General features: G+C 31.6%; 5 protein-coding genes across 7 annotated transcripts; 2 read left to right on the forward strand and 3 right to left on the reverse strand.

The window, feature by feature from the left end:
• The first annotated feature begins 6642 nt into the window (after positions 1-6642).
• LOC111318130 (transmembrane 9 superfamily member 3-like) lies at positions 6643-10038 on the forward strand. The gene is made up of 7 exons (XM_022920798.2): positions 6643-6878; positions 7069-7109; positions 7187-7772; positions 7867-8004; positions 8142-8298; positions 8405-8889; positions 9552-10038. The coding sequence occupies exons 1-7, from the start codon at positions 6721-6723 to the stop codon at positions 9769-9771; spliced, it is 1785 nt and encodes a 594-aa protein (XP_022776533.2). The 5' UTR covers positions 6643-6720; the 3' UTR covers positions 9772-10038.
• Positions 10039-10113: 75 nt separating this feature from the next.
• On the reverse strand, positions 10114-12160 carry LOC111318132 (D-galacturonate reductase-like). Of its 3 annotated transcripts, none has more exons than XM_089754766.1 (3): positions 11828-12160; positions 11509-11749; positions 10114-10249 (listed from the first exon to the last, which is right to left on the reverse strand). In XM_089754766.1, exons 1-3 carry the CDS (start codon positions 12139-12141, stop codon positions 10139-10141), a joined length of 666 nt encoding a protein of 221 aa, XP_089610892.1. In that variant the 5' UTR covers positions 12142-12160; the 3' UTR covers positions 10114-10138. The 3 variants fall into 3 exon arrangements, with proteins under 3 accessions (XP_089610892.1, XP_089610897.1, XP_089610889.1); XM_089754771.1 differs by having other exon boundaries at positions 10114-10291; XM_089754763.1 differs by having other exon boundaries at positions 10114-10701.
• Positions 12161-12309: 149 nt separating this feature from the next.
• Positions 12310-14491, reverse strand: LOC111318131 (D-galacturonate reductase-like). The gene is made up of 4 exons (XM_022920799.2): positions 14085-14491; positions 13057-13300; positions 12805-12984; positions 12310-12702 (listed from the first exon to the last, which is right to left on the reverse strand). Exons 1-4 carry the CDS (start codon positions 14405-14407, stop codon positions 12487-12489), a joined length of 963 nt encoding a protein of 320 aa, XP_022776534.2. The 5' UTR covers positions 14408-14491; the 3' UTR covers positions 12310-12486.
• A 958-nt stretch (positions 14492-15449) lies between these two features.
• LOC111318134 (deoxymugineic acid synthase 1-B-like) lies at positions 15450-17518 on the forward strand. The gene is made up of 4 exons (XM_022920801.2): positions 15450-15870; positions 16012-16258; positions 16404-16565; positions 17100-17518. Exons 1-4 carry the CDS (start codon positions 15482-15484, stop codon positions 17322-17324), a joined length of 1023 nt encoding a protein of 340 aa, XP_022776536.2. The 5' UTR covers positions 15450-15481; the 3' UTR covers positions 17325-17518.
• A 231-nt stretch (positions 17519-17749) lies between these two features.
• LOC111318133 (serine/threonine-protein kinase BRI1-like 2) lies at positions 17750-22053 on the reverse strand. Its single transcript, XM_022920800.2, has one exon. The coding sequence runs from the start codon at positions 21302-21304 to the stop codon at positions 17900-17902; it is 3405 nt and encodes a 1134-aa protein (XP_022776535.2). The 5' UTR covers positions 21305-22053; the 3' UTR covers positions 17750-17899.
• Positions 22054-23000: the final 947 nt, after the last annotated feature.

Here is a 23000-nt window from a genome sequence, read left to right on the forward strand (position 1 = left end):
AAAAAATTTTTTGAAATCAAAGTAGCCATTCGGTAATAAATTAGATTTTGATTGAGGCCAAAATGAATAAAACCCATAATTTTAATTTTAATGTCATTTTAACTTGGATTTAAATTTTAATTTTTGTCTCTAACTTTATTTTGGATTGTAATTTTAATGATGATTTTTAGTCAACAGTCAAAGGATAAAATTAAAAAAAGAATCAGATGAACAAAAAGAATGGAAAGTTTGGAAATCATTTGATTTTACAATGAGAAATCAAAAGCTTATTATTGGATTGAATGATTTTTGAAATTTTTTTCTAATATTTTTTTAAATCACAAAAAATCAAATCATCACAGATTCAATTGAATTAATTAAAATAAATTAAATTCCTATATAAACTCATTCCAACACACAGCAAAGGGGGGAGAGTAATAATAATAAAAAATAAAAAAAAAAGAGAGAAGGATGAGTGGAAATTGTAATGGTTTGATTTTAGGGAATTTTGGAATTAGATATTGGGGACAGAATTCAGGGGTGAGTAAAAAAAAATTATTAGGATTCTTTTTCTTGATTTCAGAGTCATTTCAGAGTCCTTAGTTTTTGGGATTGTCTTTGGTAATCTATTATGAGGTTTTAGAAAAAGGGAGGGCCTTAACAACTGACTACCAGAGGAAAATCAAGGATTAAAATAGTTGAGTTGGCCTTGGCTTCTCACTAGCTCGTGGAGTAAGTTTGAAATTTGCTTTACATTATTTTTTAGCCCATTTCATTTGCCCGTACGTGGATATTTATATACCTATTTAATTATCTTAGATTATATTGGGCTTTTGCCCAATTTGTTTGGTAACTTTTATTTTTAGTTTTTTTTATATACCTATTTTTTTATGCATATTTAAAATAATTTTTTTTAACAAATTTATAAAATCTTATCAAATTATTAGAAAATTTAAATATTAAAATAAAATTTTATCAACATATTAAAAGATAATTTTATTTTTAAAATAAAATTTTATCAACATATTGAAGAATCTTATGAATTTTTAATAAAAATTAAATTAAAAAAAATAAAAATATTTTTCAAAAAGTTTTGTCAATAACCCTATAATTTTTAACAAAAATTAAGTTTCGAAAAAAAAGAAGAAAAAATAGTTTCTACAAAATCTTAACAACATATTATAAGATAATTTTGACAAAAAATTTTATCAACATATTGAAAGATATTTATAAAAATAAATTATTTTTATAAAAATTAGATTTTGAATCTTCGATTATGAAATTACTAAATGCGTTGTAAATAGTAATTTTTATGTAAATTTTTAGATGAAAAAATCTCTTTTAAATTTTGCCAACATATTGAAGAATTAGATAATAATTTTCAATGCAAATGTTTTAATTCTTGCTATCATAAATAAAAGTTTTTTACAAAAATTAAATAAATCTGATGATGAAATTTCTTCCAAACATGACAAATAATCTAATTGAATATTTCCAAAATGATAAAAATATTATTAAATTATTATCAACTTATTGAAATAATTTATGAAAAATTTTTAATGTTAAATTATTTGATAAATTTTAAATATGCTTGAAGGTTTTGATAACTTAAAATTAAACTATTACCATTATTTGGATGAGCATTATGAGCATGTTATAATTTTTTTTACGTATAATCATATTTTTGAATTTAATTATAATTTCAGATATAAAAATCTATCATTTAAATATATATAAGTTAATCTTGAATTTTTTTTTAAATAAGACAAATTCAATCAAGTGATTAATTGCATTTAAATATAAAAGATTGATGATAACATTATAAATCGATGTTTAACTATATGTCTATAAATTTATATATTATGATAATAAAGATTTAATTAGTTGATATAGAAATTGATATCGATGCTGATATGGCAGCCATGTAAAATTTTTTGGTCATATTTTGGATTGAATTTGTCGTGGTGACTTTTTTGTACAAAGAATAAAATACGGCGACTTCAACTATACAAATTAAATTTTGGTGAGTTACATGCGATGTGTGTGAAAGTTGAGTAACCCCTGAAATTTATTCCGTACAATTTTAAGAAAAAATATATTTTCTCCACGTTTCTTATTAATTTTGGTAAAATTTTATTTACTTTTTATTTTAAAATTTATTTATATAATAAATATTTTAATAATTGCATTTAAGTAAATTTTAAATTTACTTTATTGGATTAAACAAAAGGATAATAACTGAATTGTATATCTAAAAATAATTTAGTAAAATTTTTTGGTATTTTATATGCAAAATATTTATATAAAGTGTAATATACTTGCTTTTCTTAAAACTATTCCCTGCAATGCTTTAGTTAATTTTGAATGAGTTCATCTAGATTTACATTTTATCAATACTCGTAACTTATCAATAATGAAGTAATTTGTTAATAAAATATTATTAAACTTTTAATTTTAATAATTAAAATTCAAACTCTCTTTCAAATAAAATTTTAAAAAATTAACGTATGAAATAATATATATATATATATATATAACATTCATAATTATTTTTTACGTTTTTAAATCTAAATTTTTTTCCCTCGTATACTTAGAGCGAATTTATTGGGTTACAAAATTTAAAATTCTTGTCTGCAGAGTATATTTATAAAAATTAATAAATTAATTGTTAAAAATATATATCAAATTTGTCTAATTTTATTTATGACATTTGATAAAATTCATCTTTCATATGAAATAATAATTTTTTAAAAACAATATATATATATATATATTAACTATTGCTTATTGTACAAAGTTAATGATAGTTATACTATTTTTTGCCAATAAAAAGGGATCAAAGTTTGAATTTTGAACTTTGTAAAATATATTGAATTAAGGAGGCGTTTGATTTACAGATTCTTAAATTTTGAAAGAAAAATGATTTTGGAAAAAGTAATATTGAAGAAAAATGTAAAATTTTTGTATTTATTTAGAGGAATATAAGATTACCTAATAAAACTTTTTATTATATTATTTTTAATAATACATGAATAATACATAATATTTATAATATATGACACGTAAGCAACACGTTATTTTTGTTGATATTAAATAATTTTGAAAAATAATTTATTTTTCATATTTTTAACAAAAATTACATTTTTATTTTAAAATATTATTTTTTTAATTATGAAAAATATATTTTTTTGAAATTTTAACAAAAATTACTTTTTTTATTTTAAAAACATCATTTTTATTGAATTAAAATTTTTTTATATTTTCAATAAAAATCATATTTTTAATCGTAGCTTTTGTTAAGAATTTTAGTAACACTATGTATTTGCTTAAAATATCAAAAAGACTATTTTTTTACATAAAAATGTAATATTGGTTGAAATTATGAAAATTTGAAAAATAAATTTTCTAATAATATATCAATAAGCAACATATAAAAAATAAAATTTAATTTTTTCATAATATATTTTTAACAAAGATCACATTTTTAATCTTAAAAATGTAATTTTTGTTAAAAATATCATAAAGATCACATTTTAATTTAAAAAACGTGATCTCTACTTAAATATATTAAAAAATTATTTTCATATTATTTTATAAAAAATTATTATATTTTTAAGATAAATAATATTATTATATAATTTCAAAATACAATTAAGTAATTAAGTGAGGATAAATATGAAAAAAATTTACTTTTTTTTATGAAGTTTAAAAAAATCTCATGGAAAGAGGAATTTATATTTTCTTGCTTTCCCCTTTTGAATATTATTAAAAATCTTAAAAATCATTAAATTCACATTCCGTGAATTAAATTAAAAAAAATTAAATTACAATAAAAAAGATTCCATCAAATAATCTTTTTTTTTTCTTAACCAAACTCCTCTACGTGTAAAAGAATTAAATTTGATTTATTTATATATTTTTTAACTCATATCAAAATGGCAAGATAATTGAACATAAATTTAGTATTTGCATTTAAAAAGTTTTTTGCTTTTTCCAGCAACTTTTCATTGACTGACAATTACTAGCACGCCATAAATAAAGATATGATGTACTTGTGATACGCCCTTTTTTCTTTTGCTTTTTTGTTCATTCAAATTCATTTTTTTATTTTATAATATTTAGTGTGGTTAATAATAACCATTGAAAATCAATATTATAAAATTTTAAAAATTCAAAATAAAATAACTAAAATTTTTTCTCCTTATTTTAAATATAAAATAACTATTTTTTTCAATATTATAAAAAATTAAAATTATACATATGAATTCATGAGTGCATTTTTCATATATTAGTGGTGAAATTTTTTAATTTTATAAGTGAAGTTAAAAAATTATTATATTTTTTAAAATTAATTTTTAAAATTTTTTAATATATCTATAATATATGTCATCTTGTTAATCTCTTTTGTAAAATCTAAAATTTTTAATGGATTGAATAAAATAGTTTTTCATAAATTCAAAAGACTTAAATTATACAAAATCCCACTTTTTAATGATACGTTTATTTTTTAAATATATTTTACATGTCATTTTATTAAATTTATTTATGAAATTTAAAAAATTTACTAATTATAAATAAAATAAATTTTCAAAGTATATTTTTTAAAAATTTAAATATTAATTTTAATAAAATTAAATCAGTATAAAATTTTTATTAAAATTTTTAATTATAATTATAATAATATTTATTTATTATTTTTATTTTATGGCAACCGATCTCATTGCTTGGAGCGTAAAATTTTCATCGTTGTTTGGACTTTAATTATATTTTATTTACAAAACGACGATGACGCCGTCCCAAAATTTTAAAACATTGATTGCTTTCGAGTAATCTGAACCTCTTTTTTTTTTTTTAATTAAAAAAAATCACTATCAAAATCGAATCAAGTTAATAGTTTTATCTTCTTAAAAAGAAAAAAAAATATTTTTTTTCCACTTGAACCAGTTGATATTATAAATAATTTTTAACATCTTTGTTTGGTGGCGTATCAAAGTAGCTAAGGTTCATAGATACTGTTCCTTTGGTGTAAGCTCAATACAAAGCCACCGAATCATGTTTTAAGATTTCATCATTTCCTTTTCAAAGAATAAATGCCAAATACCAATCTTGGCCTTTTTTACTTTACATTATAAAATTTTCTTTGACCGACAAATTATTTTTGTTGTGATGATAGTTTTATTTACATCAACATATTGTATATGGAAGCCATTTAAAAAAAATTGTGTGGCATGAAACCTCCCCTTTTTAATCTTATTTGTGTTACAAAGATGAAAAAAACGGTTTCAATACATTTAAGCATTTAGCTTAATGATAAATACATGTATTCTTTACGTAACCAGTTGAGTTCAAAATCTTATCTTCCAAAATTGTACCACCTCATTTGTAGAGAAATATTTTCACTGATTTCGGTTCGTCCGTCCCATCCTTTATTAGATATGTTTTTATATATGCATATAATTTGTATTTAATACAGTATTAATATATAAATTTTGTATATTATTAATTAATTAAATAATAATATTTTGTTAATAAGGTAAATTATATGATTTTTTATTAATAAGTAATTTTTTTTAATATTAATTTTTTATATATTTATTGTAAAGATTAATATTTATTGATTAATTAAATGACATTATTTGATCAATTGATAATATATAAATTTTATAATAAAAGATCTCGAAATTTTAAATCATGGGTGAATTTGATTCAATTTTATATTTATTCAATTGAAATATATTTTTAATTTAAAAATAAAATTCTAAATTTTTTTTTAAAATTCATGATACAAAAATTAGAGGTAACTAATAAATATAATAACTAAATGGATATGTAATAACATTATAATTCGCATTGTGGAGTTTTTTTTTTTTTTTTTTTTAAATGTAAATGGTGGAGCTTTTTTTTTTTTTTGGTATTAAGAGGACATTATTTGAAGATGGGGAAGAAATTGAAATGTCAAGATTAGAATAATAAATCTATTGAATAATAATTTTGGAGTTTGGATTGCATATATATATATTTATATATATATGTAAAAAACTTAAATGAAATATTTTATGTAAAATTGGTAAATTTTTTTAATATAAATGATTTAATTAAGACTTTGATAGAAAATTTAAATTGATAGGTTGACAATTTTTAATGAAAAAAATAATAATATATTAAAAAATTATTGAAAATAATATTTATAATTTAAATTTGATGAATATTTATTTAATAATAGAATTTTTATTAAAATTTTAACTAAAAATGACTATATATTTTATGAAATAACTAAAAATAATTATCTAAAAAATATATAAAAATTTATTAAAATTTTATACATTTAATTTACATAACAAAATTTATTAATTTTAATTTTTAATTTAATTTAATATTTTTAATAAAAAATTTCACAAACCTACCCCAAAAAATTTTATGGCGCAGTTAAATTTTAGAAATTTTGACTTCATATGACTTTTGTTATTTTCTGTTGTCCAATATGAGTTTAGATTGGGTTTGGACGCTGATTTTTACTGGGTTTGTGTCTTTTGTTGGACTTTTGCCTACCCCTTGTCCACTTCTTGTCCTTTTAGGGCCTTTGTTTTCTCTATTCTAGTTAATGAATAAAAAAACCCAAAAAAGAAAAAGGATAAAAGGTTTTTAATTTTATATATTTAGTTCATTCATATTTTTTTCTACACTCCAAAATTTCACACTTTCTCTCTCCCTTCCTCTCCTCATCCAACCTTCCCACCCACAATGAAAAACATCGGCAATTGTCCGGCGTTTCTAATCCTCGGAGTTTTAGTCCTCTGTTGTCTTTCCCATGTTAGATCCGACGCCTCCGATCACCGTTACAAAGACGGAGAAGCTGTCCCTCTCTACGCCAATAAAGTAGGCCCTTTCCACAACCCCAGGTAACCCTATCATTCCCCCTTCGCTTTCACTAGATCTGATTTTGGATCCGAACTTATTCATCTTTCCGATCCCGACTCATAAGACCGCGTTTGCAACAGTAAACTCAAATCTAATTACATTTAACACCTTTCTTTTTTATTTATTCTTAAAATTAACATGTTTTAATTTGGTTGTTTTGTTTGATTCCAGTGAAACCTATCGTTACTTTGATCTGCCCTTCTGTTCTCCAGGTTCTTTTTTTCATTTTAATTTTAATTTTTTAAAATTTAGATTTAATGAAATGTATTGATTTTTCGATGGAATTTAGATCATGTAAAGGAGAAGAAAGAAGCATTAGGTGAGGTTTTGAATGGAGATCGACTCGTTAGTGCTCCTTATAAACTGAATTTTAGAGAGGAAAAAGATTCTTCTGTTGTCTGTAAGAAGAAGCTTTCCAAAGATGAGGTTGCCTTTTTTCGAAAGGCGGTTGACAAGGATTATTATTTTCAAATGTACTATGATGATTTGCCTATATGGGGTTTTATTGGAAAAGTTGATAAGGAAGGAAAAGCTGATCCCAGCGAGTACAAGTATTTCCTTTACAAGCATATCCAGTTTGATATTCTTTATAACAAGGATCGTGTTATTGAGATTAGTGCAAAGATGGATCCTCATTCCCTCGTGGATTTGACTGAGGATAAGGAAGTTGATGCTGAGTTTATGTATACTGCCAAATGGAAGGAAACTGATACTCCTTTCGAGAAGAGGATGGATAAGTACTCCATGTCTTCTTCTTTGCCTCATCATTTGGAGATTCATTGGTTTTCGATTATCAACTCTTGTGTGACGGTTCTCCTTTTGACCGGTTTCCTTGCAACAATTCTCATGCGGGTCTTGAAGAATGATTTCATTAAGTGAGATCCATTAAATCTATTTGTATATATTTCTCATACTTTTAGTTCCATTTTGATTGCTGGCTGCAATAAATATCTGTTTCTTTTATGAAAGGTATGGTCAAGATGAAGAAGCGGCTGATGACCAAGAAGAGACTGGATGGAAGTATATTCATGGAGATGTATTCCGGTTCCCAAAGTACAAATCTTTGTTTGCTGCTGCTCTTGGATCTGGAACACAGCTGTTCACTTTGTAAGGATCCCACTTATTCTGTTTTTATGTTTTTTTTCTTTTAGATTTGTGAAATTACAGTTATTGCATTGTGATCTATATGTCAATTATTGATTCTCCTCTCTCTAATTTCTTTTGAACCCTTGTGTTTTTATCAGAACGGTTTTCATTTTTATGCTTGCATTGGTTGGTGTGTTTTATCCGTACAACCGAGGAGCTTTGTTTACTGCCCTGGTGGTAATATATGCACTCACGTCAGGAATTGCAGGATATACAGCAACTTCTTTCTACTGTCAGCTTGAAGGAAAAAACTGGGTATGTTTAGATGGATTTTGTCTTCTAGCATGAGATGATAATGATTCTTCTAATAGTTAGTCTTCTAAGTGGACTAATTTATGTATATGATTTCTTGGATTCACAGGTTAGGAATCTGTTATTGACTGGCTGCCTTTTCTGTGGGCCCTTGTTTCTCACATTCTGCTTCCTTAACACAGTTGCTATTGTGTACAGTGCAACTGCCGCACTGCCTTTTGGAACTATTGTAGTAATAGTCCTCATATGGACACTAGTGACATCTCCATTGCTTGTTCTGGGTGGTATTGCTGGCAAAAATAGCAAGGTTGAGTTCCAAGCTCCTTGCCGCACCACAAAGTATCCTCGAGAGATTCCACCGTTGCCTTGGTACAGGAGTGCCATTCCTCAGATGGCAATGGCTGGATTTCTTCCATTTAGTGCTATCTACATTGAGCTTTACTACATATTTGCCAGTGTCTGGGGCCACAGGATCTATACCATATACAGCATCTTGTTTATTGTCTTTATCATCCTTCTCATTGTCACTGCTTTTATAACTGTGGCTTTGACATATTTCCAACTTGCTGCTGAAGATCATGAATGGTGGTGGAGGTACATAAGTTATCTAATTCTGCATTCATCTCTCCATTGCCTTTTGCCGTAAACTTTTGAAATAATATAAAATTTGGAATTTCTTAAACTTTTGAAATAATATGAAATTTGGAATTTCTTACTATATCTCACTTCTCCCCTACTGCTTCCAGTTTGTGGTTCATGACAAGTAAATTCTCTTGCGTTTTGAGGACAATTGTATGTAGTTTAAGAATTGTCAAAAGAATTTGGCTTTAGTTGACTTTATGTTTTCTGTAAAGGGAAATTGAATGCCTGAGTTTTCCTGAGAATTTTTTTTTCATCTTGTGTTTATTTAGAATGAATAAAAAGAATGAAGAGACTTTTATAGTTTTTAATGGCACTAGGTTATCTGCAGGTTAGTTGATATGTATTTCTGCTAAATTAAAGGAATATTTTCGCTTGTTTTGGATTATCTATTTGCTAAAATTAGCAGGGATTTTTGTAATCAGATTTGTGGTAGCTTGGGGTTTGTTCATTGGTTCTTTACCTTATCATTTTTAGGTTGTTTAATCTGTTCGATTAGAAAATTTTTCATATTCAGTTGAAATTTAGATAAAGGATTTGTTAGCTGATAATACTTTGAATGACATTAAGGGTTAAATTGTTTCATTTTACTGATCTGGGTCCTTAATTTGTCGCAGGTCTTTCCTCTGTGGTGGATCAACTGGTCTCTTTATCTATGCCTACTGCTTGTACTATTACCATGCCCGATCAGATATGTCTGGTTTTATGCAAACATCGTTCTTCTTTGGTTACATGGCCTGCATCTGCTATGGATTCTTCCTCATGCTTGGCACAGTGGGATTCCGTGCCTCGCTACTCTTTGTTCGTCACATATACAGGTCTATCAAGTGCGAGTAGTGGGCTTAGTTGTCCTTGCCGTGTCCATGAATTCTGTCATAGAAAAGTCTATGATTTTTGTTGGAAATCAGCTCGAAGAGTGCCATGGTTTGACTATGCCTAATGGGAGATCTGCGAGATCTGGCATGTGGGTGGCATAGCCATTGGAGAGCTTTTAGGCATCGTGTTTATTAATATTTGGTTTGTATGTAACCAGGAGACAGATTTGTGTAGGATGCTATTATTTTTATACCTCTTAACCTAAAAAAAAGAACCTTCGTTTGATTATGTTTATGTTATAGCTCCGCCTCGAGGCCTTTAAGGGCGCTCAATAAATACGGAGGGAGCTACCTTTGCGCTGAGGAAGGCGACTGAGCATGTCCAATTGTTACAAGCTCGATAACCAATCAAATATTTCAACGTTCTCCTTCATTCTATCTTTGTCGAGGCCCTTTGTAATCACACTAGTCCCTTGCTCATAAACCCATCTTAGCGAAATCTGCTATATGTAGATATGTTAACAACAAAAGTACTGCTGCTGCTGCAGAAAGATGCATGAAAAATTAAGACGGTCTATTTCAATGATTCGAAAGATGAGGAAAAGGAACAAGGGACTTAGCCCAAATGGCTCATTGACCTTGGTTTTCAGCAAGGTTGAAATATCCATAATCTTGGGGTTTGAACCTTGCAAAATTTTCTGCCCTAATTTTTCCTAGGCTTTGACCTCTTATGTATTGAAAAAAAAAAGAAAAAAAAGAAAGGAAAAGGAAACTTGGGCAGCTCTTTTCCCTTTAGCCTCGGCACTCTTTTAAAACATCAGAGTCGAGAATCCTGTTATCTCCCCGTATTTGTGCCATTTGAGGCCAGAGGGGAATGGGCAGAAACAAGAATGCACTTGGCCTTGCAGAACTTCATCAGCTCCATCCGCAGCCCAAGTGGGTTCATCCCCACCTTTAAACAAAGCAAAAACGTACATATTCTAAATCGTTCTTACTGGTAATTATATACATCCATATATATATATATTATTGGTGTTGATATTACTAACTGGTTCTGTCTTGCTTAGACAAAAGTCGTGTTTCATTATCCATAACCATAAACATCTAACCTAAGATCCCACTCAATAGGGGACTAGAAAAAAGCCTCTCAGGCCAATGGACTGCTTTGTTTCTTTCTTCCATGGTTGTTTACAGGGTCGCATCATCATAGATTTGACTAAACCTCTATTCTAGATGAGTGCAATACCTCATAGACACATGGTTCAATTCCTTCATTCTGGCGTGAGGTGGAGAGATGCTAGAAATTAGAACATATTTGAACTCTCACTTATCAATTCAACTATATAGTTTTGTTTAGAAGGCTGTTTCTTATTTTAATAAAGTATTAATCAAGAGTCTTTTTTGTTTATAGTTTCAATCCGAGAAACTCCCTTTAGTATTTTTCCTTTCAAGTTCGCACATTATAGAGCATATTCAACATTAAATCCTAGTGGTCAGCTATTACTCTGAAGCTTTTAAGATCAGTGATTCTATAATTGGTAAAATGCCAGAAAATAGACATTGAACAGTGAGTCTCATCTGTCAAATGCAGTTGGCATTGAACTAAACACATTCAATACCAACTGTATGAGTCTTTGGCAATGGCCACAATGCCATGGAGGTTGTTTATTGCTTCTTCGACACACAATAATAATATGCCATTACCTTAATAATACAATTCAACAGATGAAAATAGAAGAAGAGATTACAGCATGCTTACCTGATTGACGGCTGGAGGGGTTTTGCTCAAGGAAAGGATTTTTTCAAGCTTTTTGGGGGAGAAGTTAGAGACGCCAATGGCTTTGGTGAGCCTGAGAAGTTGACGCTCTTCCATGGCACTCCAAACTGACTTGATATCAATGGGAAATACTTCTTTCGGAATTGGAACCCGACTCACCTCTTTCCTGAACTTTAATGGGCAGTGTATCAGATAAAGATCAAGATATTCTAGCTGAAGATTCCTGCCAAACACAAAATTATAAAGAGTGAACAACAAAAGGGTGATCTTCAATTTTGAGTTTGCAAATGTAGATTGTTACTTGAGACTCATTTTAATCGCGGGGATGACTAAGTCTTGTTCAGCAAAGGTGCACCATAGCTTGGAAGTGATAAAGAGTTCATCACGGGACTTGATGAGGCCAATGTTCAAGGCCTCAGCAATTGCTTCTCCAAGTGGCTGCTTTGACTCGTATATGAATTGAAGCTGTAGGCGATAGCCAGCTTTGATTGCCTCAAGAATCGCTGATTTTATGGTTTCTGCATCTGCTGGCGGATAGGATGCTGTGCCCATGCCAATCACTGGCATGCCCAGGCCACAGGAGCCAAATGAAACCTCTGGAACTTTAATCTCCATAATTTTGGCTTATGATTAGACTTTGATGTTTAATGATTGGAATCAGCACCTAAATATGATAATTTACACCATTAGGCCTATTTAGGTGCATTAATTACACCATTGATTTTGCATTAATTATGATAATTTAGGTTTTATATAATTACATTCACAATCATACAGTTTCGATAACATTAAATAATTATTGTTTGATATAGAAACAAACTAATTAAGTAAATTAACCTACAAATTAAAGCAACACACATGTAATACATCTAGAGAACATCCAACATAAAGATGCATAGTGGCGTAAGAACTTAGATATGGTGTGAAGAATTCTCAATAATATTGGACCGACTGTTCATGTCAAATATCCTCAGCGTCAAGCTCAAGCAGCCAATCATGAGGTCCAAAAACAGATGCAAATGTAATTCCTTTGCGTTGAGGAAGCTGACTTATCTTGTTGGACTCCTCTTCAGTTAATGACCAGTTAAAGATGTCCAGGTTCTGTCTCATTCTCTCCTTGTTGAAGCTTTTTGGTACAGAGCTCACCCCCTGCTCATATAGCCATCTCAAGGAAATCTGCCAAACCATGCTCCAATTCATTTTCCCTTTCTTTCATTTATATTAATTTTATAAATATTGCATGCATGTTGTTTGAATAATAATGTAATTAAAACCCACCTGAGCAGTGGTTTTTCCTTTAGCCTTGGCAATGTCTTGAAGCACATCACACTCCAAAACTCTGTTGTCTCCCCATTTAGTATTGGATGCACCCAATGGTGAGTAAGCTATGACATGAATACCCTTTGCCTTGCAAAACTCCCTCAATTTCTTTTGCTGCCAAAGTGGATTCATCTCCACCTGAAAAAAGAATGGGCAATTACAATTGGAATCTCATCAAAATGATTAATTGTTGAGGCCATATTTACTCACTTGATTAACAGCAGGAGGAATATTGGCAGTGGATAGGAGCTTCTCAAGGTGCTTAGAAGAGAAATTGCTGACTCCAATGGCCTTTGTGAGGCCAAGGTTCTTGCATTCTTCCATTCCTTCCCAGACTGATTTGATGTCTAAGGGAAATATATGCTCCTTTTTGACAGGCATTTGATGTACCTCTTCACTCAGTTTCAATGGCCAATGTATAAGGTACATATCAAGATAGTCCAATTGAAGATTCCTGAGTATACAACAAAAAGACCAAGTGTATATAATGCAATTTTTTTGAGCAACACACTATCTCAAAAGATGCAGGTAATTAACTTAATTCAGTTTGTTTGAATTTAATGTCAAAACAACTTTCCACCAAACAGGCAAGCTAATTAAAGCAAAAACCTATGAGTTCTTTATATGTATATATGTAAACTGTAATTTAAAGGTAAGAAAAATTATTACAAATATTAAAATTAATTTGAATAAAAATTTTCTAGATATCATCTTTTAAAAATAATTTATAAATTAATTGGACTAAATCTTGAATCCATGAGCTCGTCTTCATGTTTTGAGTATTAATAAATGATGAATTATTACTAAATAAATATCAGCATTGACCTGATATATTATTTCAAAAAAAAAAAAAAAACTTATAAGTTGTTGGATGTCCAAGAGCCTAATTAGGGTTGTGCTTATACTTATGTCAGCAGAGTGTTTGGTCGAAAATATTATTTAATTTAAAATTTATATTAATATAAAAACATTTTTAATATTTATAAATTGGATGATTACGTCCATATTGGGTTTAAAAAAGTATCTTCCCCAGTATAGGCGAGGCTCGGCCTGAACCCAGTTCATGGATCCCTTTACTTAGTCAAGGATGGTCAAATTACTGAAGAAAATTATGAAGCTAAGCTATTAAAATTAGCCTGTTGCGCAGTTCTATATATGCTTAATTCACCATGTTTCTAAATAGAATTAGAACAAAACTGCAAATTTCTAACCTATGATCATTTGGAAAGCAACGGTACCTGAGGCTCATTTTGATTTCAGGCACGATGAGTTCCTTCTCAGCAGAGCTGCACCACAGCTTGGAGCAAATATAGAGTTCTTCTCTAGACTTTATAAGACCAAGACGCAGCGCCTCGGCAATTGCTTCCCCTAGAGGCTGCTCCGTTCGGTACATAGAGGCCGTGTCAAAGTGGCGGTAACCTGCCCTGATCGCTTCGATGATCGCAGCCTTCGTCGCTTCATGACCAGCAGGTGGGGATGACGAAGTTCCCATGCCGATGACTGGAATGGTAATTAAGTCATCGCCAGAGCTTAGAGCGACTCCAGGTACTACAGTTGCCATTCGTTATCACTTCTTCTTTGTACTTCAGTCTATTGAATATTTGCACTTACACAATCACACCAAAGCATCATTTTATAGTCAGTTTTAATTCGAATTTCATAAAATAAAGACTGGTAAATGTTCCATCACTGTATTGACTAAATTTTATCCAATTAACAGTATAGATGAGGGGAACCTAATTTGAAGTTCTAGAAGGCATTTAGCTTGCCGTTTAAGGATTGCTGATTGACCTTAATCCAAGGGCTAAGTATTTTATACACTTCTTTTTCATACTCTTGCATTTCTACACCTGATTTTTAATTTTACATGTCACCGTCTCCCTGTCATATTTTATTTTCATTTTTTTTGTCTTTTTTATTTCATTAAAAAGCCCCACCTAACTCTTCGTTCAATAATTTAATATTAGAATTACTATTTTATACATTAATTATAGAATTTTAAATTTTACAAACCGCATTATTCATTTATTAATTTAACAAAAAATTGTTAAAATATGTTCTGAAGTAGATGAACAAGTATCAATTTTTTCAAGTTATAAAATTAAAAAACTTTATTATATTCTTAGTCTAATATTGATCTTACACAGACTGGAAGCGGTTATTTTCAATGTCGATTGCTTGTAAAGATCATACTCTAAAAGCTTGTTGATAAGAAAATTCAAAGATGAAGATTGAAAATTAAATGGTCAAGGAACTTAGGCTAAGCGAATAAATGGGTAAGTGCAAATGGTCAAGGAACTTAACCACTACATGCAAGCACACATTAACTTATTCAATTCAACAAGGGCAATTGTTAAAAAATGCCTAGTGGCACTGGTTAACGTTATATATATATAAGGAAATAATTAAACATGTAATAATGAATTATCTATTCTTGATTGGTTAAATTATTTTAAGGAATGAAACGTGTAATAGTTGCTAAAAATGTATTAAAAATAATGAATTAAATATAAATCTTTAATTAGTATGTAAAAGAATAATATTAAAAAAAACAATGCATTAATTAGTTTGGTAGTATTGATAAGATTTTTGCCTGGCTCTGGCTATTAGTATCTGGTCAAGGATATTGACAGCTATGGTAGACTTAGAAGTTAGAGCCAAAATGCAGGAAACCAATCATCCAGAGTTCTCTAACGTTTCACATCAAAGCATACCAACTTTTCCTCCCGTTTCAGGTGATCAGAAAGGCATTCCCCGTTTAGGCTTGGGAACAGCGTCCGAGGGCCCTCTTGGTGCCTCCGTCGAAATCGTGAAAGAAGCCATTCTCCAAGCAATCAAACATGGCTACCGTCACTTTGATACGGCTCCTATTTACCAAACCGAGAAGCTTTTAGGCGAAGCAATATCAGATGCTCTTCGACTAGGGTTAATCAAATCCCGAGATGAACTGTTTATCACTTCCAAGCTATGGTGCAGCGATGCGCACCATGACCGTGTCCTCCCAGCACTCCAACAAACACTCAAGTATTGACATTCCAAGCACCTGCTTTAATACTTGGTTCACTCGATTGATTTTTTATAATTTGTTTTTAAATAAATGATAAAAATATCGATTAAACAGAGTCTTAATTTTTATTATTTTTAATGGGATTGTAATTTCCACAGTAATCTGAAGCTGGAGTACCTTGATTTGTATCTTATTCACTGGCCTGTGAGCGTGAGGTCAGGTGATCAATATGAGTTGCCTATTAAGAAGGAAGACATTGTTCCTATAGATCCAAAATCTGTATGGGAAGCAATGGAGCAGTGTGAAGAGCTTGGCCTAACAAAATCGATAGGAGTAAGCAACTTTTCATGCAAGAAACTCCAAACTATCCTTTCCACCGCCAAAATCCCACCTGTGGTGAACCAAGTGAGCCACTTTTCGACTTTTTATTTTGTTTCATTTGCTTGATGTTTTAATTAAAATGGTGATTAAGACATTAATTGTTTTTAACAACTCTCTGTACATGGATGATAAATGATGGATATATTTGTGTTATTGTATGGTATGAAAGGTGGAGATGAACCCAATGTGGCAGCAAAAGAAACTGAGAAAGTTCTGCGAGGAGAAGGGAATACGTATCATGGCTTACTCTCCTTTGGGGGCAGCAAATCGGGTCATGGAATGTGAGCTACTCAAAGAAATTGCCCAAGCCAAGGGAAAATCAATTGCTCAGGTAGTATATATAAACCCCAAACACAATCTCCTTTCTTTTTTTTTTTCAATTTTTTTTTTTCAATTTATTTAAGTTCACAAGTGTAATGTGTGTATGTAAAATTAAAAAAAAAAAAAAGAAATAGCTTCATGACTTAGTTACAAAATGCCACCTCCTTTAAGCTTATTTCATCTCCACCAATTGATGTGTGGAAAGGAATTAATCAAAATAAACTTAGGATATCTATAAACTTGAATATTTGGTTCAATGATAAAATTAGAATTTTTGAATTAGGCTTCCTTTCATTACTATTTTGTTTATTACTTCCGACATATTAATCACTACCATTCACACGCGTAGAATTTATCCATGAATTATGAAGTTTAATTATAAATAATGATTAGAACTATATTAAGAAAATAGACAAAAGGAAACATAGAGGAGCCAACCCCTCTTCCCCCCATTGAAAAAAAAATAGACAAGCATACAAGTTTGCTCAGTTTAAAAACGTCTAATTAATAAGCAGATGTTTAATTTGCGAAATGACATGATCAGGTTTGTTTGAGATGGGCATACGAAGAAGGAGTATGTGTACTTGTAAAGAGCTTCAATAAGGAAAGGATGAAAGAGAACCTTGATATTTTTAATTGGAAGCTGAGCCCTGAGGAGTCACACAAAATAAGCCTACTTCCACAGCGCAAAGGATTTACAGGTGAGGGATTTATCTCAGATGATGGTCCTTACAAGTCTCTTGAACAGCTTTGGGATGGAGAGATTTGATTATCTTGGATTGGAAATAAACGAATTGGATATTTAGTTCCTAGTTGGTTAGTATCCAATATGAAGAATGAGAATTATTATTCTTAGGAAACTTCACAGTTATCCAAGTTCTTGAGGCAACTTATCAGGTTTACAATTTACAAAACTTGGAAATTATGGAATCTGTTGGTATCAATAAATGGATTTTTATGCAACTTGAATTGTCTCTAGAGTCGAATATATTCTATAATCTTTGTTTGACAGACCACTTGTTGAGTATAATATCTCGAGAGTGAAGTTTATCCTACTCATTTTTTTATATTCAAGGTTGTCAAGATTTGGATTTTGATTACTGAACTCCAGAGTTCACTATAACACCAAATTACGCAACTGTTAGCCTACTCATTTTGCTACTAAACCTAGTATTTTCAAATTAGTGTGCTTCCTATCTATAAGCTCTTGTAATTTGCATAAGCAAAAAATAAGCAAAGAGTTGCAAAATTAGATACAACAAAATTCTTAAAAAACTGAGCAATAAATATTACAAGCCTTATCTTCTTACATTAACCATAATCAAATAAACAATAACTTATTTTTCAAGCACTGTTACTGCTTCCATTGGCTGATCCAGGCATCAGCTCTCTTAGCAAGGCCACCACCTGCAGCATATTAGGCCTTTTGGAAGGGAGGTCATCCACGCACTGCAATGTTATCTCCAAGTACCTCATCATCTCTTTAACTTCTTCTGCTTCTGCTTCATCAGTTCCTTTAGTCGCTAACAGTATTTCTGGGTCTATCACTTCCATTTGTTTCTGTTCTCTCACCTTCATTTTTACCCACCCCACCAAGTTGGTGTCCCCAAAATCCTCTTTATCGGTTGGACGCTTTCCAGTCAAGAGTTCCAGAAGGACAACTCCAAATGAATAGACATCACCCTTTGCTGTGCATCGGAAACTTTGGTAGTATTCTGGTGGGACATAACCGGGTGTGCCTGCAAGTGTGCTCACACTTAAATGAGTGTCAAGGGCACTTATGAGCCTTGCCATCCCAAAATCTGAAACCCTGGCTTCCAATTCATGGTCTAATAGCACATTGCTTGACTTCATATCTCTATGTATAATATGGGGAATGCAGTTGTGGTGGAGGAAACAGAGTCCTTTGGCTGCACCCCTGGCAATCTTTTTCCTTTCCTCCCATGTTAGAATCCGTCGATCTCTTTCCTTTGCTCTTCCATGGAGCATTTCTTCAAGACTACCATACTCCATATACTCATACACAAGCAGCCTTTCCTCCCCGACCATGCAATAACCCAACAAAGGTACAAGATTCCTGTGCTTTATCTTCCCCAAAGTTTCCATTTCAGCCATGAATTCTCGATCACCCTGGCAGCTCAATCGAATAAGCTTCTTGATTGCAACACTTGAACCGTCCTTCAATGTGGCTTTAAAAACTTCTCCAAACCCACCGCAACCTATGAGGCTTGCTGCTGAGAAACCATTTGTAGCCTCAATGAGTGTGGAAAACTTGAGTTTCCTTAGCTGCCTTTGAAATGTTGCAACATTGATGCTCAACGGTTCTTTCTCTTTGTCAATCTTCCATGTGGTAGCCGCATGAGCTGCTTGCAACCTATTAAGCATCTTGACCTCCTCTGCTTCTTTACGCCTTGCACGCATAGCAATTGCCCATACAATCAAAATGCATATAGATGCAATAGAAATAAGAATTCCAAGGACAATGCTATTAGCCCATGAAACAGCAGCAGGCTTCCTACTTCCTTTGCTACCACCCAATTCTGAATTGGCAACAGCTTGGTTGTTTCCGTTCCTGCATTCAGGCAATGGAACTCCACAAAGTCCTGGATTATTGGCATACTGGGTTGCTGGAAGTGTACTGAGCTGACCCCTTTGTGGAATTGGCCCTGTTAATTCATTATTGGACAAGTCAATCTGCACCAGGAACGATAGGTTTGAGAATGACTCTGGGATTTGGCCCTGCAACCTGTTATGTGATGCATCAAATACACCTAAATTCCTGAGCTGGCCGAGAGTGGAGGGAATCTCTCCAGAAAGCTGGTTATGTGCTAATTCAAGAACTTGCAAAGCCACCATTTCCCCTATTTCTTCTGGGATTTTCCCACGAAGCTCATTGTAAGAAAGATCCAGATACTCCAATGTCTGGTATTGTGTGAAAAGACTCAACACTGCTCCAGAGTACATTCTTGTAAAATCGCAACTTTTCAAGTTCGGGATCTGCAACAGTCTTTCAGGCCTGATTCCAGCAAACTCTAACAGTCCTCCAACTCCTTTGCAGGAATTTCCGACGTTCCTTACAAACACCAGAGTGTTCCCAGCAACAACTCCACTCAGCGATTTTGCCCCAAGCTGCCGGCCAAGTCTCGCTGGGATTTCTCCTGTGAGCTTGTTGCTATTTAAATCTAACCATACCAAGCTGGTGCAATTTCCTAGTTCTCCTGGTATCTCACCATTCAAACTATTGTTTGCAAGCTGCAGAACAGCTAATCTTGACAAAAGGCCAAATTCTTGAGGGATTGAACCGGTGAGTTCATTGCTTGTGAGAGATATCCATTCAAGATTACCGCAGTTGAATAACTCCACAGGAATCTCACCACTAAGACGATTGTTATTAAGGATAAGATCTTTTAGGTTCCTGCATTTTCCCAATTCTTTTGGGATTCTTCCTTCCAAGTCATTATACCATGCTATCAGCTGCTCAAGATTCTCAAGCGCCCCAAACTCTGTTGGAATTGAGCCATTGAGATAGTTTAAACTAAAATCTACTGTCCTCAGATGGGGACATTGTGACAGTTGGGGTGGGATTTGTCCCGTAATGAGATTGTCTGGAATCCTCAGCTCTTCAAGTGCAGCAGCTCCTGGGCATATATCGGGTGGGATGATTCCAGAGAATTTATTGGAACTCAAATCCACAATTCTCAAGCGCTTACAGTCTGAAATGGAAGAGGGGAATGATCCAGAGATGATGTTATTACTCAACAACAAGGCCTCTAATGCGCTAAAACTCTTAAGGATAGAATCTGGAAAGGGACCTGTTATGTTGTTATTAGATAAATCAAGAGCTTGCAGATAAGAACAGGAAGAGAATGAAAAGGGAACTGGGCCTGAAAAGTTGTTGTAAGAAAGCTTAAGCTCTAAAAGTGAGCCACATGCATTTCCCAACTCAGAAGGAATCCAACCGGTGAGATGGTTATGAGAAAGATCCAATCTTTGTAAGCTACTAAGCTCCCCAAAAGAGCTTGGGATCTCCCCAGTGAGAGAATTGAATGAAAAATTCAATGTTGTGAGTTTTGTGCAATTCGAAAGATAGACAGGAATGGAATCCATAATATGGTTTACTGACAAATCTAAGAGCAACAAGGAATTGCAAGAATTCTCAAATTTCAAGCCTGAAATAGATCCTGTTATGTTGTTATAGGAGAGATCAAGAAACTGCAACTTATCGGGATCTGATAAAAGGTTATCAGGTAAAGGCCCTGTTAAATTGTTATGGGAAAAATTCACGTATTCCAGATTTGGAAGCTTGGAGAAAATGTTGTCAGGCACTAGACCAACAAGTCCAGAGCCAGACAAGTCAAGGCGCTTCAATCCATATGGGAGTAGAAGCAAAGTAGTTGAATTTACAGTAAACATATTTGAAGACAAACTCAAAACAGATAACATATCTAGAGAAGCCAAAGGATTAAAAAAGATAGTCCCTGAAAGATTACAATGACTAAGATCAAGTTGAATGACTCTTCCTGAAGAGCATGAAACTCCATACCAGGCGCATGGATTCCTTTCAAGCTTCCACCATGACAAAACTCCATTTGGGTCCTGTTCAATCATCTTCTTGAACGCAAGAAGGGCTACTGCATCGGTTTTGATCGATGGAACAACTACTTGTCCCGTCGCAGAAACAGAAGTATACACAGTAAAGACAAGTGTTAGAGCCAGATGATAGAAAAGCTGAAATGGTTTACTCTCCATTGAAGAAACAAATTTTCAAGAACACAGTTGAGAGAGAGAAATTAAAGTTACAAAGAGTTCAAAGCAAGAGAGATGGAAAGGGATAGTGCAATGTTTGGAAGAGAGAGAGGGAGTGGTGAATATGATGAGAAATTGTTGTTGATGCAAAGCAGAAGAGAAGCTTTAGAAATAGAAGTTGCTTTTATAATGTTATTTTTCATGAAATGGGAAAAAGGAAGGGAACATGGGAAAGGAATAAGAAAAGAAAGGGAATTTTCAGATAGAAATTGGTGGTGGAATGTGAGATATGTGCATTGTACTCATACGGTTCATTTCATTCATAGTTTTCTAGTACAAGAAATCGTAGAGAGCAAAAAATATGGAAATATAGAAAGACAGAATTTGCTATGAATGCATCGATTTGGACTTTTGGTCAAAAGCAAAAGGACCCACAGACAAGCTCTAACTAAGATCGGCTCCTTTAAAGGAAAAAAAAATCTTTGATTTGGACTATGGGTTGTTGATCCAAGAGTCACTGTCTCTTGTCAGAGAGGCGTGGGAGAATGTTTCCTTGTTTCATCTTTGAGAATATATCAGATGAAGATACAGTGTAATTGACTTTTTAACATTACAGATCTCAGTCCCCTGTCAGGCTCACGATGTTTGTTACTCGTATAAGGATCTAGTTTTGATGCAATCCAGCTGACTATTGTGTTTATCTAGTCCAATCCTTCTTCCAACTGCCTGAAAATTTTTATTTCAGTGGCATCAACAGATCTTCAACCTGGACAAAATCCAATCTTTAGATCAATGTAACTGATTTCTTGCTTTTGTTAATCTTGATCTGAGCATTTGATAGAAGTTATTCCTTTGTTTGCTTGTCTCAATCTTTTTACCATTTTTATGCCACTTTCAGTTTCAATTACAGTTCCAACATCACTTCCCTAATTTACAGGTTTGCTACATGAAAGTTTTTCACTTTCTTTTTTTATTTTTATTTTTTATAAAAATAGATCACAATCTAACAATAAAAAATATATATTGCAGATGCTATTAAAAATTATTATATAAATTAATTGATTTAAACTCAAAATAAATTATGCTCATTTTTAGTTCTATAATTAGTTGACTAATTTTTTTAAAAAATCTATACTTGTTCACTTTCTAATTAATGCCATGTAAAGTTTCAACTATTTAAGATACTCGAGCAGCACTTAAAGCTTACCTTCTTGGATCTAATTCTCCAATGGGATCTATTTGAAGTGTGTTAACAAAAATCGAAGTTACATCCAGCATATTTGCTGTTATCACAAAATAAGCATCGATCCCTATTTGTGATGGCTAAATAGTAGTAATACAAATTTCAAAGCTATAAAAAAACATTATTTATTATTTATTTTTAAAAAAATTTGAATCATTCAATTTTTTAAATAATATACATAATATTTTTATCGAATTAAATATTTGAATGAATAATCAATTATAAGATTATATGATTTGACACATTCGTATTTTCCTTTTGAAATTCGAAGAGGGTATCAACAAAATAATCAACCAAAGTCAGCAAACTTTTACTTTACAGAAAAAAAATATTTTGATAATCCTTTTTATATCCATTAGATTAAGCAATTTGGAGGCTCATTGGTATTTATCCTCTTTTGCTAAAAGGAGTGGACTCTGTGATAATGGAATCAAATACAGCAAAGTACTTGAAAAG

Source organism: Durio zibethinus, chromosome 2 (assembly GCF_047325235.1).
Source record: "Durio zibethinus cultivar Kanyao isolate XHJ-2024 chromosome 2, ASM4732523v1, whole genome shotgun sequence".
Taxonomy (NCBI): Eukaryota; Viridiplantae; Streptophyta; class Magnoliopsida; order Malvales; family Malvaceae; genus Durio; species Durio zibethinus.